Source organism: Sinohyriopsis cumingii, chromosome 3 (assembly GCF_028554795.1).
Source record: "Sinohyriopsis cumingii isolate HCF-2022 chromosome 3, ASM2855479v2, whole genome shotgun sequence".
Lineage (NCBI taxonomy): Eukaryota > Metazoa > Mollusca > Bivalvia > Unionida > Unionidae > Sinohyriopsis > Sinohyriopsis cumingii.
Genome location: NC_142963.1, coordinates 70,156,750 through 70,175,840, shown reverse-complemented (window position 1 = coordinate 70,175,840; position 19,091 = coordinate 70,156,750). Strand labels below are relative to the sequence as shown.

Sequence of the window (19,091 nt, the reverse complement as noted above, 5' to 3'; positions counted from 1 at the left end):
TTGAGTACATGATAAAACGTTTTTAACCATAATACAAGTTTCCAAGGAAATGAAGATAATGCAGTGCAAACAAAAGTTAAGATGGCAAAATTTTAAAAGCAGCAAAGATTATCTCATTTTTTTACCACTGCTAATGCATGAAATACTATCAAGTAGTTTTCTTGTCACTTTGAAACCTTGTTTGTCTGCCTGATTTGGAGAAGTGGGGAACACGTTGTTCCCTGTCTTTGGAATCCTGGGGATGGGGGTGTATTTTAATGGTGGAGAAATTTGAGTTATATAGCAGTCTTATGTTGAGGTCTCAACATTTTTGACATTTCTTGAAACTCGGAAATGAAAACATGATTAAATAGTGTTCTGTCTTGTCCATTGTTGTGTCATTCTTAATTATCACTCTAGATTGAATCCAAAGATAATGTTTCTTCCATCCCAAACCACCAAGTCTTTGGTAATGGTCCATACATTGAGAAAGAAAAAAAGAAATGACTTAATGGTCATGAAATAAAATTATTAATCTCTGGTTTTGTTTTGTTGTATACTCTGAATGAGGACCTGTAGGGACCGCTTGTCTGCTGCAGTGTACATTATTGAGAACTGTTCCTTACCATTTACCTCAGTCACCCAGTTTTTATATTCTTTAGCAAATCAAGCAACCAATAGGCAGGACAGAATGTATTCTTGTTTCTAAACCCTTCAAGAGCTCAGATTAAGCAAAACCCAATTGTACCATTCTTTTTTTCAAATGGGGTAGACTGGCATGTCAGTTAAATGACATAATCCAAATGCATGATTTGTTGTTCCTATTATTTTCTCTGTTCATTGTTGGACAAGTAATTTTAACCTGTCGTCAATAAAGTTTATTGTAGTTGAGAGTGATTTTGCATATATTAAAAGGACAGTTGTTGCTGGGATTAGAAAATACTTCTGTTGCTTCCCCACCACCAAGATTAAAATTCTCCTTTATTAGTAATCACTAAATATAAATTAGAATCACTAAATTTCACATCCACACAAATAACCTTCTTGGCTATATTTTATAGTAAACTGAGTCATGCAGTGGGGGGAAGGGCAGGGTGAACTGGACATTGACTACATTGAAGAATTCATAGTGACGTTTTTTTACGTGTTGAACCACTCTCTGTTTCAGTCACTTTAAAAGCATACCTAAAAGGACTGGAAAATTCTTTTATTATTAACGTAGCTACCAAAACTCCTTCTATTTATGATACGAAACGTTTTTTTGTTGTTGGCTTGTGGTGGTTGCACATGTTACAGAAATGAGGTAAATTTAAAAATTGATGCCCTTGTTAATAATAGATTTAATTTTCATTCCAGTGCAGCAGATTTGTATATAAAAGAATTTCTGCATCCATATATAAAAGAGGGTAACTTGGATGCTAGACCACTGCGTGTTTATTATCGTCACCGATGGATTAAAACTGTATCAGAGACAGTCCTTCAGTACTGTCTTGTGGAGAGTCAGGGTTCCTTAGCAGGAACTTTTCGACCTCCAGAGATTGAAGATCTCCAAAAGCACAGGATTGTCATTTCAACCCTGAGTGTTGCACGTTACATTGCTGAGGTCAAACCACCACCAGGTGAGTTATCATAGAGAAACACCAGTCTGAAACTTGGGTTTGTAAAGCTAATATCCGATTCTTTCCAAGCTGTTTAGATAAGCTTATGTTAATACAATTTTCATTGTACAATAGTAACAGTATGCAGATTGTTCTTGTGAATGAAAAGTCCAGGCTCCAGAATATGTCTGTTTTCCTTTTTTGTTGAGTTTAACTTAGTGGGAAGCAAGACATACTAGTCATTTTTGGGGCAATAGCTGCAGCATCAACAGTTTGTTAAGCTTTTGCTTCAAGTTTTACATTGGTTTTTATTTCCCAATCGTCATGTTAGATTCTCATCATACTGTTCATGAAATCCTTTGAAGCTAAATAATTTATTCTGTGATACCCTTGCTTGTCCATTTTCCCTTAGGATCAAGGTGCCTGTCATAGAAAATTTTCATTATGGTTTTGATTAAAGTTTTTTTTATTGATTTATGTTTCCTGATGCCTTGAATATTTTTTAGGGCATTGTCAGAATCCATTATGAAGCTAAGATAATTCATTCTGTGTCATGCTTAATCAATCTTTGAAATAAAGATCACAAATTTTACAGCAGTGGTTTCATCATGGGCTTAACATACAGGCAGTGGCTTTCTTGTGTTTACCTATTATTCCAAAGAGGATAGAGAAAAGTTAGAGATTTTGCTCTGTGCAAGTCATCCATATATTGAAATTATTATAATTAAAAGTTGTTCATAATTTTTTAGATAGGTTTGCTGAAAACAATGACAACATATAATGGACCTTTGCCAACGTTACAGGGTTTTTCTCACACATATTTCTGGATGAGGCTGCCCAAGCCCTGGAGACTGAGAGCCTGATACCTCTATCCTTGATGGGACCAAATACACGACTTGTACTGGCTGGCGATCATATGCAGGTCAGTCTTTTGTAAATGTTCATTACATTATGATGTCATTAATCTGGCATCTTGTTACCTCTAGTAGGGAGATTTTGAAAGTAAAATGAAATGGTTGTGACTTGTACTTCATAATAAATGACATAAAAGAAAAATGATTAAATACAATTTAAATGATTGAAATAATAGTTTGATGAAAGAGATAAAGTCAAGAAAAAACAGAGACATTTTTAAATATTACCAATTATGACCTGCCATAAATCAACCACACAGATTTTCTGTTCAGACAAGTGATGTGATAACAAATTAACGTGCCAATTTTCACTTTTCTTTGTGTATTTGATAAGAATAGCCTTTTAAATGCTCATTCAGTAATTATTTAATGTATAATTGGCGACAGGTAATTATTCCCATCAGGGTTCCCATGCTATCAGGAAGAAGTTGGGAGAAATGACAATCTTTTTCCTGACTGTGAAAAGTCCTTTTATTTTGCAAATATTGACAAAAGTCAGGAAAAACCCAGGAATTTTCCTACACAATGTGAAACAATTATATAATTGAGCCGGAGTTATATTTATCGAGCTCTAACCAGATATTACGTGGTTGCAGTATGGATCATTTGGGTGCTTACCATAAATATATTTGTTGAGACAATCCAAATGCTCAGTAGATTAGATTCATCTAGTAGACTTTTTGTTTCACAGACAGCTCGATATCCGTATTTTTATATACATGGAAGATATGATAACCAGTCTAGCATCACAAGAGGCCAACGTGATGGCATTAAAGCAAAGCAGCTTAGTGAATGTGCTAGCAAACTTAAACGTTGTTAAATCGAGTTATACCTGCATGAAATCAATATGAAAATTATTTATTTTCTCAGAAACTGTTGGAGTATTAAAATCGTTTTATCTTTAATCTGCTGAAAGATGATGAAACGAATGCATTGATGAAATTTGAGCTAGTATTAGCGATTTCGATAGCATGTCCCATGAACACAGAATCTCACAACCATCTTTTTCAAATATTGTAGAAAAAAATATTAATGAAAGTCATATACTGGTTGTAATAAAAACGAAAGAGCACAAAATTCACTATATTTATTCCAAGACCAACTTTGGAGTTTTGTTGTATCACGTGACTACCACGTTGACATGTGCTCTCTCTCTCATGCAGGGAGCATACAAAGCAGGGAACCAGGCTACTCTGCTTGATGAATCAGGCTGGCAAAGTTTCTTGTAGTTGTTCTCAATATAAATATGTTGAGAATTATATGTTCTTTCTGGTTTTTACAAAAGGTATCAGACTTTCATTTAATATAATTGAAATTTTGTACAACAACATTAAAAAGGAGTTTGTTGTTGATATCACTTGACTATTGGACTTCGATGTCGTTGTTTGAGATTTGTGAAGTCATGTGACTATTAACGCAAATGGCAAGTATCGGGTCAGGTTTCATCTATGCTGAGTTTTGTCTAGTCTGTCAGCAGATTAACGACATCACAATTAAAATACTTAACATTTTTTAGAAAATAAATAATTTTCCTATCAATTTCATGCAGGTATAAGTCGATAGAACCTAGTTTAAATTTGCTAGGCCCACTGGTAAGCTATCTTATGGTAGCAGCAGATTCAAATTTGTTTTAATGTAATTGCTCTGAACCCACACGTCATCCAAAAGATCCAAATGTGAAAAATGGGGTTGGAATATTCGGCGGAAACCCGGATTAGAAAAATTTTGAATCTCTGAGCTGAACTTTGGTGCAAAACTATTACACAGTGACATGTAGCTTGAAGCATTGGTTTCTGGTCATAAATGGAATGCAGGAGAAATGGGAAATTGTTGTCCTTTTTATTATATATTAAGAAACAATATAGAGCCCATGTATCAGTACAGGTTTGGGGACTGGTTTATTGAACTACAAGCAGAGAAGTTGATTTTATAGAAAATTCAGTCCTTGTTTATATAGCAGTATATAATTTTGAAGATCTTGTGTCAAAATTTAAATCAACCCTTTTGTAAATGTCTGTAAATGATGGAATTTTTTTTAACCAAATCGTCTTTAGGAGTTTAGGTTGGTTGAAAAATCTTGTTTGAGATTTTATTGGCACACATAATTTCAGGGTTAAACCTTTTTTTGCTACAAGATAAGATTCTAATACTTTCTTTTATTGCATTTTTTTCATACAGTGATAGGAAATGTTTACTTTGTATAATATAACATGCACATATAATGCTCTAGAATTCTTTAAAATTAAAGGTTTGAAAGGAAACAAAATAATTTATGCTCATTATGTTATTTCCTTGTGGCAACATAATGCAGGTCAGCAAAGTAAAGTTAGAACTTGTATTCTGTACATTGAGATGGCTTTAAATGCCAATTTATGGGAATATAGTCAGATTTGTTTCGTATGACTCATTCTGTGGTTTTGTACATGATCATCTTTTCTGACATATATGTTTTGCAGAGTCTTGAAAGAGAAACATTTTCAGATTTGGAAAATTCATGTTTTATAATCCAAAATGTTCTTTAATTTCATTCAGTAATGGTTATATGTTAACCTTGAAAAAATTAATTTCATCCTGGAAAAAAACCTGGAAAAGACCTGGAAGTTTATATTTAGAAAATTGTGGGAACCATGTCCCATACTTCTCTCAGTAATGACCCTTACTTGGAGACATATTCAGCTTAAAGAAGCACACACAATGAACACTAACCTATACATTTTATGTTGTTTTGAATCAAGTGGACCCATAGTCATGTAAAAGTATCCATTCCTGATAATTAAATATGCCAACATTTCACAAGTAAGATTAATTTAATGATTTTGTCTTATTAGTAGATAACCCAAAACAGGTATTACTTTTCTGACAGAAACCACAGTTATTTTATCATTACTATTTAAATGTAAGTCTTTGTGTTTGTTCCAGTGTTAACTTCCATAACCTGGACACTGTTACAAGTATGGTCATGAATTTTGTTAACGCATTCAGTGATGAGTACTATCAGATCAGAAGTAGGTCACAATGGCCTGCTTTTCATGTTCCAGTAACTAGGTTCAGTTTTGGGATCACGCAGCATGAAGCAGGATCCTTGGGATCCTTTTTATCTCACTTTGATAAAACACATTTTAAATACAGCTTCATGTCAGTCTCACATAAGGTCATCTACTTTGAAGAATCACTTTTTAGTTACAGCTTCATGTCAGTCTCACATGAGGTCATCTGCTTTGATGAAACACATTTTAGTTACAGTTGCTTGTAAGCCTTACACAGAAGGTCACCCACTTTGATGAAACACCTTTTAGTTACAGCTGTGTGTCAGCCCCACACAAAGGTCACCTACTTGATGAAAAATGTATTAGTTACAGTTGCACATCATTGCAACACAAAGGTCACCTACTTGGATGAATCACCTTTTAGTTACAGCTGTGTGTCAGCCCCACACAAAGGTCACCTAATATGATGAAGCACATTTCAGTTGCAAATTCATGTTAAACTCAGATAATGGTCACCCAATTTCATGAACCACATTTCAGTGACCTGTGGATGTCAGCCTCCTGTAATAGTCACCTTTCTTTAAAAGCCACATCTTGTATCTAACCTGGCTTGATTTCCACTCATCAAAGTAACAAATTAAATAAAATCTTCCTCTCAATACTTGCCAGTGCCTATATGCATCCACAGCTGTTCCATTACATGACTAGTTTGAAGAATGGGGTGTTCATTTTATGCAACAACAAAAAAAACCAATAGTAAAGTCACACATTGTATATTGTTTTACATGAAGTACTTGTTACATGCAAGGGGCCCCGAGTTGCCAAGTGGTCTAAAAGTGCTGTCCGTTATGGATCACTGCCATCTCACCTCTGTCTGCGTGGGTTCGAGTCTAGGATTTGGCCAATTTCCAGGGTTCTTCCTCCACCATTAATACTGGCCACCATGCATAGCCTATCGTGTGCTGAAAAATGGCATTAAACCTAACAACAGCAATGTTACATGCATGCTACTGTACCAATACAGACATAAAAATTTGTGACAGTTCAGTAAGAATGTTTCCTTGTTATATAATTGTTTTTGTTTTTCATGCTTCATCATGTAGTAAAACCTATATATCACCATTCGTAGAATCATTGTCAGTGATATTAATACTTTGATTAGAAAGATTTTAAAGTTTCAGGGTACATCATAGTGCAAATTGTTGGCAGCATATTCTTTTGTACTATTGTAAGTGACATTCCTTGATTAATTTCTTCAGATTGGTCCAGAAGTGTATTCAGATTTTGGACGTCAGCAGCTGTTTGATCGAACACTGTTGGAAAGACTGTATGATCTCTACTCAGACTCCAGTCCATTTAAAATAATGCTGTGTGAAAATTACCGTTCAAACTCGGCTATTGTGGACTTCACTTCCCATCTGTTCTATGACAATCAGCTTGCAGCCAGTGGAAACCCAGAGCCTCATGGTGTGTACTATCCCCTTACTTTCTTCACAGCTCGTGGAGAGGACATTCAGCATGAAAACAGCACAGGCTACTATAATATTGCTGAGGTAAAAGTATATTTCTTTCTAAATCAGTTGATTTTTGCTCCTCTTCTCAACATTATTCAAGTTGTGTTGACCTTTTATTTATAATTAAAGGCCTTTTGAAGTCTTTATCACCTGTGGTTAGTCTTTAAATCTTCATTTTCTGCCCCAGAAAACTCAATATTGCCTTTCTTTTTTTTTTCTTCTTCTTATTAAGCAATTATTATTTGTATTGCGATAATAGAGGTCTTTTTAGTGGCCCTTCTTTTTCCTATTTTTTCCTGCTGGTACCTTTTCTACAGTTTTTATCTCAGTTGGTCATAGATCAGAATAGCTTATGCGATATCTTTTGTTTGGCACCTAACATCAATCAGTAAATGTTTGTTATTGCTACTTCTCCAAAGCCATTGGGAGGATTGCCACCAAACTTTGGAGTCACATTTATCCTGATATCTAGTGGATCCTAGATGAAAATGGTGCCTCTTGGGCATTTAGTATGTCCAGCACTGCAACCATTGTGAAAATCATGTTATTGCTACAGCTCCAGAACAGATGGTCATATTGTTATGGGATTGTCACTTCAAAACTACTTATGCTAGTTGATCCTGAATGCAAATGGTGATGACCTGACATCCAAAATGTGGTTGCGAAGGTGACTGCCCTGAATGGATGGTTGTAATGATATTGGGATTCAACTAAACAACTTCTTTCAATGACTGGTTGGTCCTAAATGAAAATAGTGCCCTGATAAATCCATTATGGCATCAAGGTAGCTACCTTGAAGAAGAAAAAAAATCATGTACCAGAAAAATACCTATATATGAAATTTTGGGAACATTGCAACAATCATATCGGAATTTGTGTTGTAATGTAGAAAGCTATAGTGGGGTCATACTGTATCACTACCCTTTCATAGTCATAAAATTTTATTTCCATTACTAATACAATCGGAAAAGATTATAGGTTCAATATTTATATTTAGTAATTGCTTCAGCAGTACTTATTAAATTTGTTACATGCCCATTTCTGTAGTTCTTGAAATTTATTTCCTTTTTTCATCACATTTAAAAAAGATGACTTTGCAGTATTTGTGTAAATACTTACTTTAGCAGTAGATATAATTTCAGCATAGGGTAATTATTGCTACCCTTTTGTTTTTCCAAAATTTTAATTTCATTGTTATCATCCAGTTGAAAATAGATCATATGATAATAATTGTACAAGTACAAGCTTCATCAGTACTATTAATATTGTTGAATGATTACTATAATTACTTGCTGCAGTACATATTCTAATTAGGATATTGGATAATATTTTTTTATTTCAGAGTACTTGCTTCTTTTAAGGAAAATATTAACCAGATGGGGTTGGAATGTTTGGAGTCCTGTAGGGCTCTGAATAGACTCCCAAAGAGTATGATATCTTCACTTTTCAGGAGGATATAGGATCTTTCTTTTCCCAAGAGAAGAGTACTACTTCAGTGAGACAGTTTTTTTCAGAGTTCTGTGGGACTTGGAACATAACTCATATGTCCTAGTAGCATATGGACCATCACTGCTCACTCCAAGGAGTGAATGGGATCTGTCTCAGTTAAATCAAAAGACACAGTGTTCCAGGCGAGTCACAGAACTTTATCAGGGTAGGCACTCCTCAGTCTGAGTTCTTGGGGATTCAAAAGAAAGACTCCTTGACCTCAGGAGGATATCTGATCTTATCACTTTGATACAGAGAAGAGTACTCTTAAATCCCAGGAGGGTATGAGATCCTTCTCCATGTCCTTGGAGACTCATTGTAAGACTCCTTGACCAGACCACAGGAGGGTATGAGATCTAACTCACTATCAATGGAATAGTACCACTGTTTGATGGGGTATTGATTTTTGTGGATTTCTTTGTTGCCCCTGACCCAATGAAAAATTTGTCACATCTGACAATAAAAGCAAAGCCTGCCCCCCCGCTTTTTTTTACTTACTGTGATTCATTCCTAGAACTCAACAAAGCTATTTGATAAATAAGCAACTTTTGTTTCCCCAGTCCAAGATCTGAAGGCAAACTGTTCTCAGAAGTGATGGAGAGAATTGCTCATGTGAGAAGGCCCACCACTTTGCAAGTGTATAAAGGGAAGTGGAGAATTTTCTTACAGTGGTACAAGGAAGGATACTTTCTTTTGCTTAAGGCATGATTACCCCAAAATGCTAACTTTCTTCTATAGCTTATTGAGATGAAGAAGTTAGATCTGTTCACAATTAGAGGGTACTGTTACACAATCTCAGATATACTGTGTCACTATAGAAGGGAGGACAAATGAAGAAATACTTTTACCTTATGAAGTTCCTTTATGGCCAGGAGATCATCATTCCCTTCCAGTGACTTTATTCCTACTTTTTCCTGCTTTTCTTAAGTTTATCTACTTTTGTTACTTCTTGACTTTCCCGCTTTTCCTAAGTTTATCGACTTTTGCTACTTTTCTGGACTGTGCATGTGGGCCAGCTGTTTATGCACCCTTTTTAATGACACAAAACTCACTGGCACACGTTTCCAGTCTTAATGACTCATAGTATTCAGATCTCAGCAGAGACGAGTTGCTTCCTGTATCATTGGCAACATTAGTATTGGCTATAAGCAGGACTTCTTCTGGAATCTCCTTAGCCAGATGTTTTGATGCCAGCATGCAAGGTTGTGGTGCCTACAAGTTGTCTTGCTTCACTAGATCAAAAGGGTCCTTCACATAGATATTCAGGAAATAAAGCCATAATTAATACCTTTTTATGGCAGGTTGATGGATCTGCTTTTTGGAAAGATTGCCCCCATAATGTTGTATTATTCTATTTTTTCAAACAAAGGGAAAACAAATCACTAGATCTCTTTTCTGGTTTGGAATTTGTTTCATTTGGTGCTTCTTGCACCAATTCAGGGTTCAGGTAAGGCACATCTCAGGCAGGCTCTCCATCAAAGAAAGGTCAAACACTGCATATGTAGTGGTTTTTAAATGTCAGTCTTCCATCTGATTTGTGTTCTTTGGTGGTCATCTGATGTTACAACCAATTGTTAATCAAAGTCTGTCTGCCTCTGGTTTTGGACCCAGTAGCCTGTAGAGTGGACACTACATTTACTGTCATTTATAGCTGGAGCAAAATCTTGAGACAGGGCTTAATGCCTGCAGAGGCCCATTCCAAGAGTGATTCGGAAATGAAGGGATCAGATTTGCAAGATGATTCTGGTTTACCATCACAATTGGGATAAGACAAGAGTCAACAACCTACTCAGCATAGTTATCACCCATCTCAGACAGATCCAGGTGTTTCCCAACCATCTCGTATAGCAGAGATCACAGGTCCTCCATCCATGCTTGGTACTCGTCAGGAGAGCCCTGCACATAAAGAATTTAAACTCTTCAGATCGTGAAAAGAATCACACATGCCACATCATGGGGAGAATCACACAAGTGTAAAGGCCCTCCACTTTGAATGCATGTAAGAGAAAGTGTTATGTCTTTTCATGCAGGTACAAGGACAATGAAATAATTCTTCTTTTGGGTTTTCATCCATGAACTGGCTACTTTCTCCCTATACCTTTTTGAGGAAAAATGTTACCACTGGTAAAAAAATGAAGGTGGTTACAAATAAAGGTAATTTTAATGGTATCTTGGAAGAGTTTCTTCCCAAAGATACTCTTATTCTGGTTTTTTCTTCTATCTTTGCTGTTGAGATAAAGTTTATGTTTCTTATAATTGCTATCCCAAAGATGACACATTCTTTTACCAGTACATTGCTCACTTCTGTAACCTTTGAAGGTGAAGATAGTTATTTTCTTGATATTAGGCACTTGTTAATTTTCTTGATATCAGGCACTTGTTATGTGAAATTCAGTTTGGGAGTGGGAAATATGAAAAAGATTGAATTAAAAAGTAACTTGATTATGGGCAGACCTTTATATGATTCAGATAGACTACAGTATGTTAGGCCATCCAGGGAGATCAGTTGTTGCTAACAAATTATTATTATTATTACTACTACTATAACTACCACTGCTTTGGGGTCTCAGGTGATCCATGATCACCTTTACAAATACTGCCATCTCACCTCTGTCCACGTGGGTTCGCTCTCTGGTTCAGTCAATGTGGATATGTGAGAAAGCTGCCAGTAGCTTCCCATAGGTCAGTGATTATTACTGGGTTTTCCCAGGTTCTTTCTTCACCAGTTGTATTGACCAGGATATATGACCTGTCTTGCATTGAGAAATGGCATTAAACACCCAAAACAAAACAAACTAATAACACTGTTACTATTGTCATTAAAATTTATTATTATTGTTATTATTATTATTATTATTATTATTGTTATTATTATTATTATTATTGAGGTATCACTTCCATTTTAATTGGCAGATGTAACAACAGATGAGAATAGCAGTCAGAAAATTGGTCCTTTATTTACCTCTCAGTCTAACAATCAGGCATCAGACTTTGGTTTTCAGAAGTGCACATAATTTTACCAAACTGTAGTGAAGATTTCAGTAAAGACCTGCAGGGTTATATTGCAGTGTATAAAATGAAAGTTTGGTGAAGGGTCATATTTGTGCAGTAAATTTGGTGTATTCAGAGACTAAAAATAAAGTTTTATAGAGGCATATTATATATATATATATATATATATATATATATATATATATATATATATATATATATATATATATATATATATATATATATATATATATATATATATAAACACATACATCTGTATAAGAAATTTTATTTTGTAGGTGTATGAGGTGGTGGAGCAGGTGGAACACTTACATAAATACTGGCCTTCACAGTGGGGAGAGAAGGATGAGAACTCAATTGGAGTTGTCACCCCATATGCTGATCAGGTTAGACACTGAAGGTTGCCATTTGATTTCTGGCAAAAATGCACAGAACTCTCATTGCTTTATATACATGGATTATGAGACCTAGTTGCTTATTTTTCTTTTAGTGGTATTGTCGGAATTTTGCTTTTATAGTTTTTAATGTAATTACAGAGTAGTCAAAAATGTCAGTTCAGTAGATTTCTTAATGATGGTATAAAGAAAAGTTAGAAGAGAAATATTTTCAGTAAATGTATTTTAATCTTCTCTTTCTCAGAATGGTGAAAAGAAAGTCTAGTCATGTCATCTTTTGCATAGTTGCAACATTATGGTTATATTGCAATGCTGCTGCATTTTTCTGATCTAGTGGCCAAATATAAATGCTCTAGTGAAAATGTCAACACTGCTGTTAAAATACCACAATGGATGCTCTTATAAGTCTAGTCCAATTTCGGAGAACACAGACCCTGATCTGCCATCACATGTATCAGCAGATAAGGGTCTGTGTTGTTTATTGTATTTATTACTCTTAACAATCTGCATAGAGCCAGAGCTGCCGGTGGATTATGCAACAAAAGATATGGGGTTTTGCAGTTTGCACTTAGATTCAACTTATAAGAAAGTATATGTAAGGTATTGCTAAACATGCAGACCTTCTGACCATTTGATAAAATGACTAATGGAAAAAATGTCCAAAAGATATACAAGTATTACATTTATACTGTGTGTCAAAGATCAAAAATGAATTTATATGACATTGGAGCCTCTGTATACATTTAGATGTTTTCATTACAGAGACTCAATAAATAAAATGTTAATTTTAATAACTTTGCTCATGATGTTTTCTATACTAATAGTCTACCTTATATCACACTGCAAAACCTTAAATTGATGACATTTATCAAATTGATTGATATAATTTGTTCTTACATTGAATATGGCTAATGCTGTTTAATTCAAAAAAAATACATCGTCCTAAAAGGGTAAATAAATTTTGTACTGCTGCAGGTGATACGAATACGTTCAGAAATGAGGAGAAAAAAGATACCCAGAGTTACTGTCGAGAGAGTTCAAAATGTTCAAGGTGAGTGTTGGGTACTTTAAAATAGCTGCAAGATTTTATTTATGATACTTTTGAAAACTGCTAAATATGAAATGCTGACAAATGTTTTAGATCTTAAACATGAGTTGCAAGTGGACTGAAGAAAATGTGTCTAAGATTGTGATGAGAATTACTTACACTCGTATGAAACCTTTTTTAACTGTACCTATAATTACCAATTGTTCCTTGAGCATAATGTGTAGAACCCATTGGATAATATGCCACAATATTCTCATTCCAGACCTACCTTTGGTCTTATAGATCCCGATCTGCTGTCATATAATGCACCAAAGTGTACCAGGTCTAGATCTTTCATCACATAAGGTGCTACGAGTTGATCCAGACTTTGAATATATATCTTTTCTTACTTGACAAGCAGACCACTCCAGTGGCCTAGTGGTTCGAGCATCTGCCTCAGATGCAGGAGGTCATGGGTTTCGAACCCCAGCCAAGTCATACCAAAGATTTATAAGGGCATTAGTCTCAGTGGAAATAGAAACATTATGCTGTGTTATGAAGTGCTTTCATTATTATGCTAACAAGGAAATGGCATTCGTCTCAATCGAGATAGGAAACATTATGCTATTTTATGAAGTGCTTTTATTATGCTAAAAAGGAAAAAGCATTAGTCTCATTGGAGATAGAAACATGTTGTTATGATGTGCTTTCATTGCTTTGTTAACAAGAAAAAGGCATTATTCTCAGTGGAGATAGGAAATATTATGACTGATAAATGAACATGATGACACAGATAGTCCAGAAATAAAGTCTAGAGTTCACAGATTAGAATTAATTTAGATTAATGCTAAATCTGCGTGCATGTGCATTGAGGCACTTTAAGATTTATCAACATTGAAAACTCCATAATGATTAAAATTATGTTCATCTTACATTGATTTCCTTGTGTTCCCACAGACCAGATTTATACAAGTTCACAATTTCAGTTAAAGCTATTCTTAATTTTTGCACATTATATTTTTATTTGCTGTTTCTCTTCTGTGATAGGCAAACAGTTTCGGGTAATCTTCCTGAGTACCGTTCGAACTAGACACTCCTGTAAGTCAGAGAGCGCTGTCTCAGAGTTGAATCTTGGTTTTCTATCTGATGCCAAGCTTCTGAACACTGCTATCACTCGTGCACAGTCTCTTGTCGTTGTGGTTGGGGACCCTGTCTCATTATGCCTTATCGGTAAATGCAGGTAAGTTGGATAGAATACATTACCAAACTATGATGTGTAGTATCATAAATGTACTAATGCATATTAGTTACCTTGCTTGTGCAATCAGTGATTGGTCAGTTGGTGTCTAAAACAGGCTTTCTTGAAGACCTGCCAATGCTTACGATTTTGCCATAAGTCTTATGAAAATGACCCTTACAATACGGACTCATGGAATAAAAGCATAAATTATGGAAAAATGATTGTTGCTGAAGTATCTGGATAATTGGTTCATCCATGTTTGATTTGGATCCGGGTTTCATCTTAGAATTAGTTGAATTAGGGAACCAGACTAACTTTACAGAAGTGCCTCAGATACTTTAAACTGCAATATTTTTCATGCAAAGCATCTGTATGATCAAACTTTTGATTACAGAATTTTAAAAAAGTTGTGGCCAGCATATGATGCATGTTGAAGACAAAAGGGGAAACAGATCTGTTAAAAAGTATAAATAATAGCACAGAAGAATATAAAGGAATATTCAAATTCTTGTGAATAAAAGCAGGAAGGGACACAATTACATTTATTGGACATCATGTGTCAGTATGGGTCTGTCTCGTAGCGGTAGATGTGATTCCTGTTGTCATGTGAAATAGAAAAAAAATCCAAGAATTATGTCAGGTTGAGAGATAGCAACAAGCCATTGAGCTGCATAGAGTGTGGAACTGAAGTTTGTCCAACTGTACTAATGGTAAATAAGGTCTATGTGTACTTTACAAACATATTAGTTGAACATGCATGTTTCAAATACCGAACTTTTAAATATGTTTTCCAGCTTTACAATAGCAGTTTATAATATTTTGTTACACCCCTTACTGAAAACTGATCAAATTTATGGAAAAAAATCAACTGCCTTACTGAGACGGTCTTGTCAAGAGTTGGCAGGTCTGTTGTTGTTTGACATACAGAAAAATTTGAAAATTGTGGATAGAATTGTATGATTTTCATGCATTTGAAAAACAGTCAAATTTCAAATAATAATATAGATAATACAGATGCATAAATCCATGAATATAAATAATATCATGGAAATTTATGTAATGTGTACAATGGCAAAAATGTTGATTATTTTCAATTTTGATATCCCGGTTTAGTTATTGGAGGCAGTAAGCAAGTATTTTATGTGTTAGTGTTGCAAGTGAAGCTCTGTAAGTTCATTAAAACTCATTTTATAATAAGTGTTGAAGGATTTATACATGTAAAGCTTTTATAACTCACAAAAGACTTGTATCCATCTTGGGCTAGTAGGGACCTTGAGTAGCCATTGGTCTAAGGCAATCATCTTCAGAACTTTCCTTATCAGCCATGAGCTGGGCAGTTAACCTGGCTACTTTTACTTTATGCCTAGCTGCTTTTAAAAAAAACTATATCCTGATTGGGGGAGGTCCTCCAGAGCCCCCTGCCTACTATTTCAGCTCACCCTCCAACTTTGACCACTCCAGTGGCTAAGTGGTTAGTGCATCTGTCTCAGATGTAGCAGGTCGTGGGTTCGATCCCCGGCCAAGTCATACCAAAGACTTACAAAAATGGTACTAACAGCTGCCTCGCTTGATGCTCAGCATTAAGAGGTTAGTGTTAGGACTGGTCAGCCTGGTGTCAGGGTAATGTGACTGGATGGGACATCATGCTACATCATGATGCCCCATTGCTAGACATCACTATAAACTGCCACACTGCAGACATCGTAGCAATATGACTGAAAATTGTTAAAGCTACATTAAAAAATCCAAATCACACACATACACACTTTCCAACTTTAATGGAAGGCTGTGATCTTAACAGCTCACTGACATGTCACTTCTGTCCACATGGGTTCATATCTCTGCTAGGCCAACATGGATATGTGAGAAAGCTTGCCAGTAGCTTCTCATATTTTGGTGGGTTTTTCCCCAGGTTCTTATGCCACAAAATGTTACCATGTATAGCTATCATTTGGTGAAAAATGGCATTAAAACCACACAAATAACCAAAAACAACTTTGGCCAGTATATTTATAGTAATTTGTCCTACTAATGTAGCACTCTGTTTATCAAAATGAAAGGACGCTCTTCTTGTATATAGCATCTTATTTTTGGGGGGGTTTTAATGATTGAAAATGTAAAATCTGTTTCATATATCAGCTATGTTACGTATCTTAAGAATCATTAAGTAGAGCGGAAATGTGATGCTGTTCAATTGGATCTTGGTCATTGGCATAACACAGGAAAAACAACACATGCATAACCTAAGAATGACAAAGTTAAGCATAGACATAACCTAAGAATGACAAAGTTAAGCATAGGCATAACCTAAGAATGACAAAGTTAAGCCTAGGCATAACATGAGAATGACAAAGTTAAGCATAGGCATAACTTGAGAAAGAGTTAAGCAAAGTTTTGACATGAGAAAGTTAAGCACAGGCAAAACATAGGAGTGACAGAATTAAGCAAGATATAATAAAGGAATGACACAATTGCAGGCATAACATGAGAATACAAAGCCATGCTGAGGCAAAACGTTGGGAATGATAAAATTGACTATAGGCATATCATGAGAATGGCAGAGTTGAGTACAGGCATAACACAAAAAAGACAAGGTTAAGCTCAGGCATAAACATGAAATAACAAAGTTAAGTACAGGCATAACATGAGAAAGTGAAGTTAAGCACAGGTACAGCCTAGGAATGAGAAAATTAAGCACATGCGTCACATGAGAATAAGAAAATAAGCACAAAAGTAGCAAAGGAATGAGAAAGTTAGGAATGACAAAATGAAGCACAAGCATAACAGTAGAATCACTGAACTACTTTCTATTCCAACTTTCATGTTTAATCTCCTTTCAGCAAAGTGTGGGATTACTACTTGGAGGTTTGTAATGAGCATGGGAGTTTCTTTGGAATGACCTGGAACCACCTGAGGTCTCTAATGAACAATGCTGAAATGACCAAGTCCTATATCCTTAATCCCCATGCACCTGAATTTGTACCTACCAGTATCATTAACCCCAATCACCATGGACAACCAATTTATACCATGCCAGGTCACCATGGTGGTGCACCATACACTTACCATCAGTGGCAACCACGAAGTGCAATGTCTGCACAGTATTTACAACAGGTATGTGTTGCATGTCATTTGTAGATTTAGGTGCATTTGGTCTTATCTTGGGTTTTTCCAAAAAGGGCTTCACCTATTTTGTATTGGTAAACGTTTGAATTAAGATTTTAGTTTCCTGATATATCTTCACTTGTAGACTATTGTTACTGCAGTATTGGTTACAGTAGAAAATGTGAGATTTTATGCTATGAATATAACGTGAGAGAGAGAAAGAGGGGGAGGGAGGGATGGAGAGGGGAAGAGAGATTGCTTACTTAATGTTTTACAGTCACCTCTCCAATCTAAATGCTAGATGCTTTAAATTTCTGGATATGAAATGAAACATTTTTACACTTAAACAGTAGATGCTTTAAACTAATAGATATGTAATAAAAAAATTTAACGTAAAGTTTCGGAACTTCATTCCACAACTATAGGGATGGGATATTAGGACTTAAATTGAAGGGGTGGTAATTCAAACCTGGGAAGAACACGTTGGCATGCTGTTTTATTGCATATTATTAGGTTCTCCTTAGAACATAGTAAATTGTTATTTGTCCTCATTTTGTAATATATTCTAAGAGGTTACAATGACCAGCTCATTAAACATGGGTAAAAATTTACACAGGTTGAGAAAGCATTGTACTTTCTAAAAATTTAACAGGGCTTAAGAAAGAAAAATACCCACAGTTACCATAAATGCTTTTTATTTATTATTCATAGTTCCTGTTAAAATATTGCATTAGCTTCATCTCGAAATAATTAAATTAGCAATAAAGATATACATCTGTCAAGAAACATTTGCATTTATATTTGGAGATTAGGTATACATGCATTCGCATATGAATTTCAAAATTACCTAAATTAATTTTTGTTTATCCTTTCCTAACTTCATATATCCAAAAATTTCAGAGGTCCTTCAATTGTAGCATAAGAATTTAACAGATATCTATAAAAACACTTGTTATCTATTGTAAATAACCATGAAATAATACTTTGATACCTATTTTTTTTTTTTTTTTATTAACCCCGTAATACGTTGACCAATGGATCGGGGAACCATCCCAGGGTCACCTTACAATCAAACATTTCTGGTTATCAGATAATCTAGGGATAATAAATATAATCTACAGAGAAAGTAAAAAAGAAAAACACACACACACACACGCATATACACATGCATATGGCACACAATCTAGGTGACATGGCTTTTGTGATATTACAGTATTTTGTTCCTGTTTACCCTCAAGTCAGAGACAAGTTAAATGTTCATTGTTGAGGTCCATTTTTGAAGAAATTGGTCCTCTTTTTTATTTACCTTAGCAGTGTAATTTTCAATGTTCTTATGCATTGCAACTATTTGCTTAAAAGCAAAAAATAGAAGGATTTTTCAATTGAATCTGCAAGTATAAATATAATATTTTGCCAAAATAAGCAGAAAATTACCCAAACTGTCCAGTTGTTCACTTCCTAAAAATGTTTCTTTTTTGGACAGATGTACAATATTTGGGCAAAAAGGTGCAAAAACTTCAATAAAACGGTACCAAAACTGTGAAGTAATACCGCAGTCATAAAAGAGATGCTCAATACTTTCAGTTTCACTCTTACAGAAAGTACATTTGTTGTCATCAAATATGTTAATTCTTTTAAGAAAATCATTAGTAGCGATTATTCTATGGATTAATTTAAAGTTAAAAGAGATCAACTTGGTATCCTTGGTACAGCATTTTGCCCGGCTATATATATCAGACCACTCCTCACTACTTATATTTTTATTAAATACTTGCATCCAAGTTTCTTGCTTCGCAGTATGTTGCCTTTTAGCTTCCTGTAAAAGATCTTTG

At 35.0% G+C, this 19,091-nt stretch overlaps 1 protein-coding gene across 1 annotated transcript in view; it reads left to right on the top strand.

Annotated features, from left to right (window-relative positions):
* The window catches only part of LOC149803068 (ATP-dependent RNA helicase with zinc finger domain-like), an 81,779-nt gene that overhangs the window by 49,572 nt on the left and 13,116 nt on the right, over positions 1–19,091 (top strand). Inside the window, exons 17-23 of the mRNA XM_089952637.1 lie at positions 1,336–1,598; positions 2,381–2,499; positions 6,738–7,031; positions 11,771–11,878; positions 12,863–12,938; positions 13,962–14,154; positions 16,995–17,268. Of these exons, the coding sequence (XP_089808763.1) occupies positions 1,336–1,598; positions 2,381–2,499; positions 6,738–7,031; positions 11,771–11,878; positions 12,863–12,938; positions 13,962–14,154; positions 16,995–17,268 (1,327 nt within the window). The remainder of the gene's footprint in view (positions 1–1,335; positions 1,599–2,380; positions 2,500–6,737; positions 7,032–11,770; positions 11,879–12,862; positions 12,939–13,961; positions 14,155–16,994; positions 17,269–19,091) is intronic.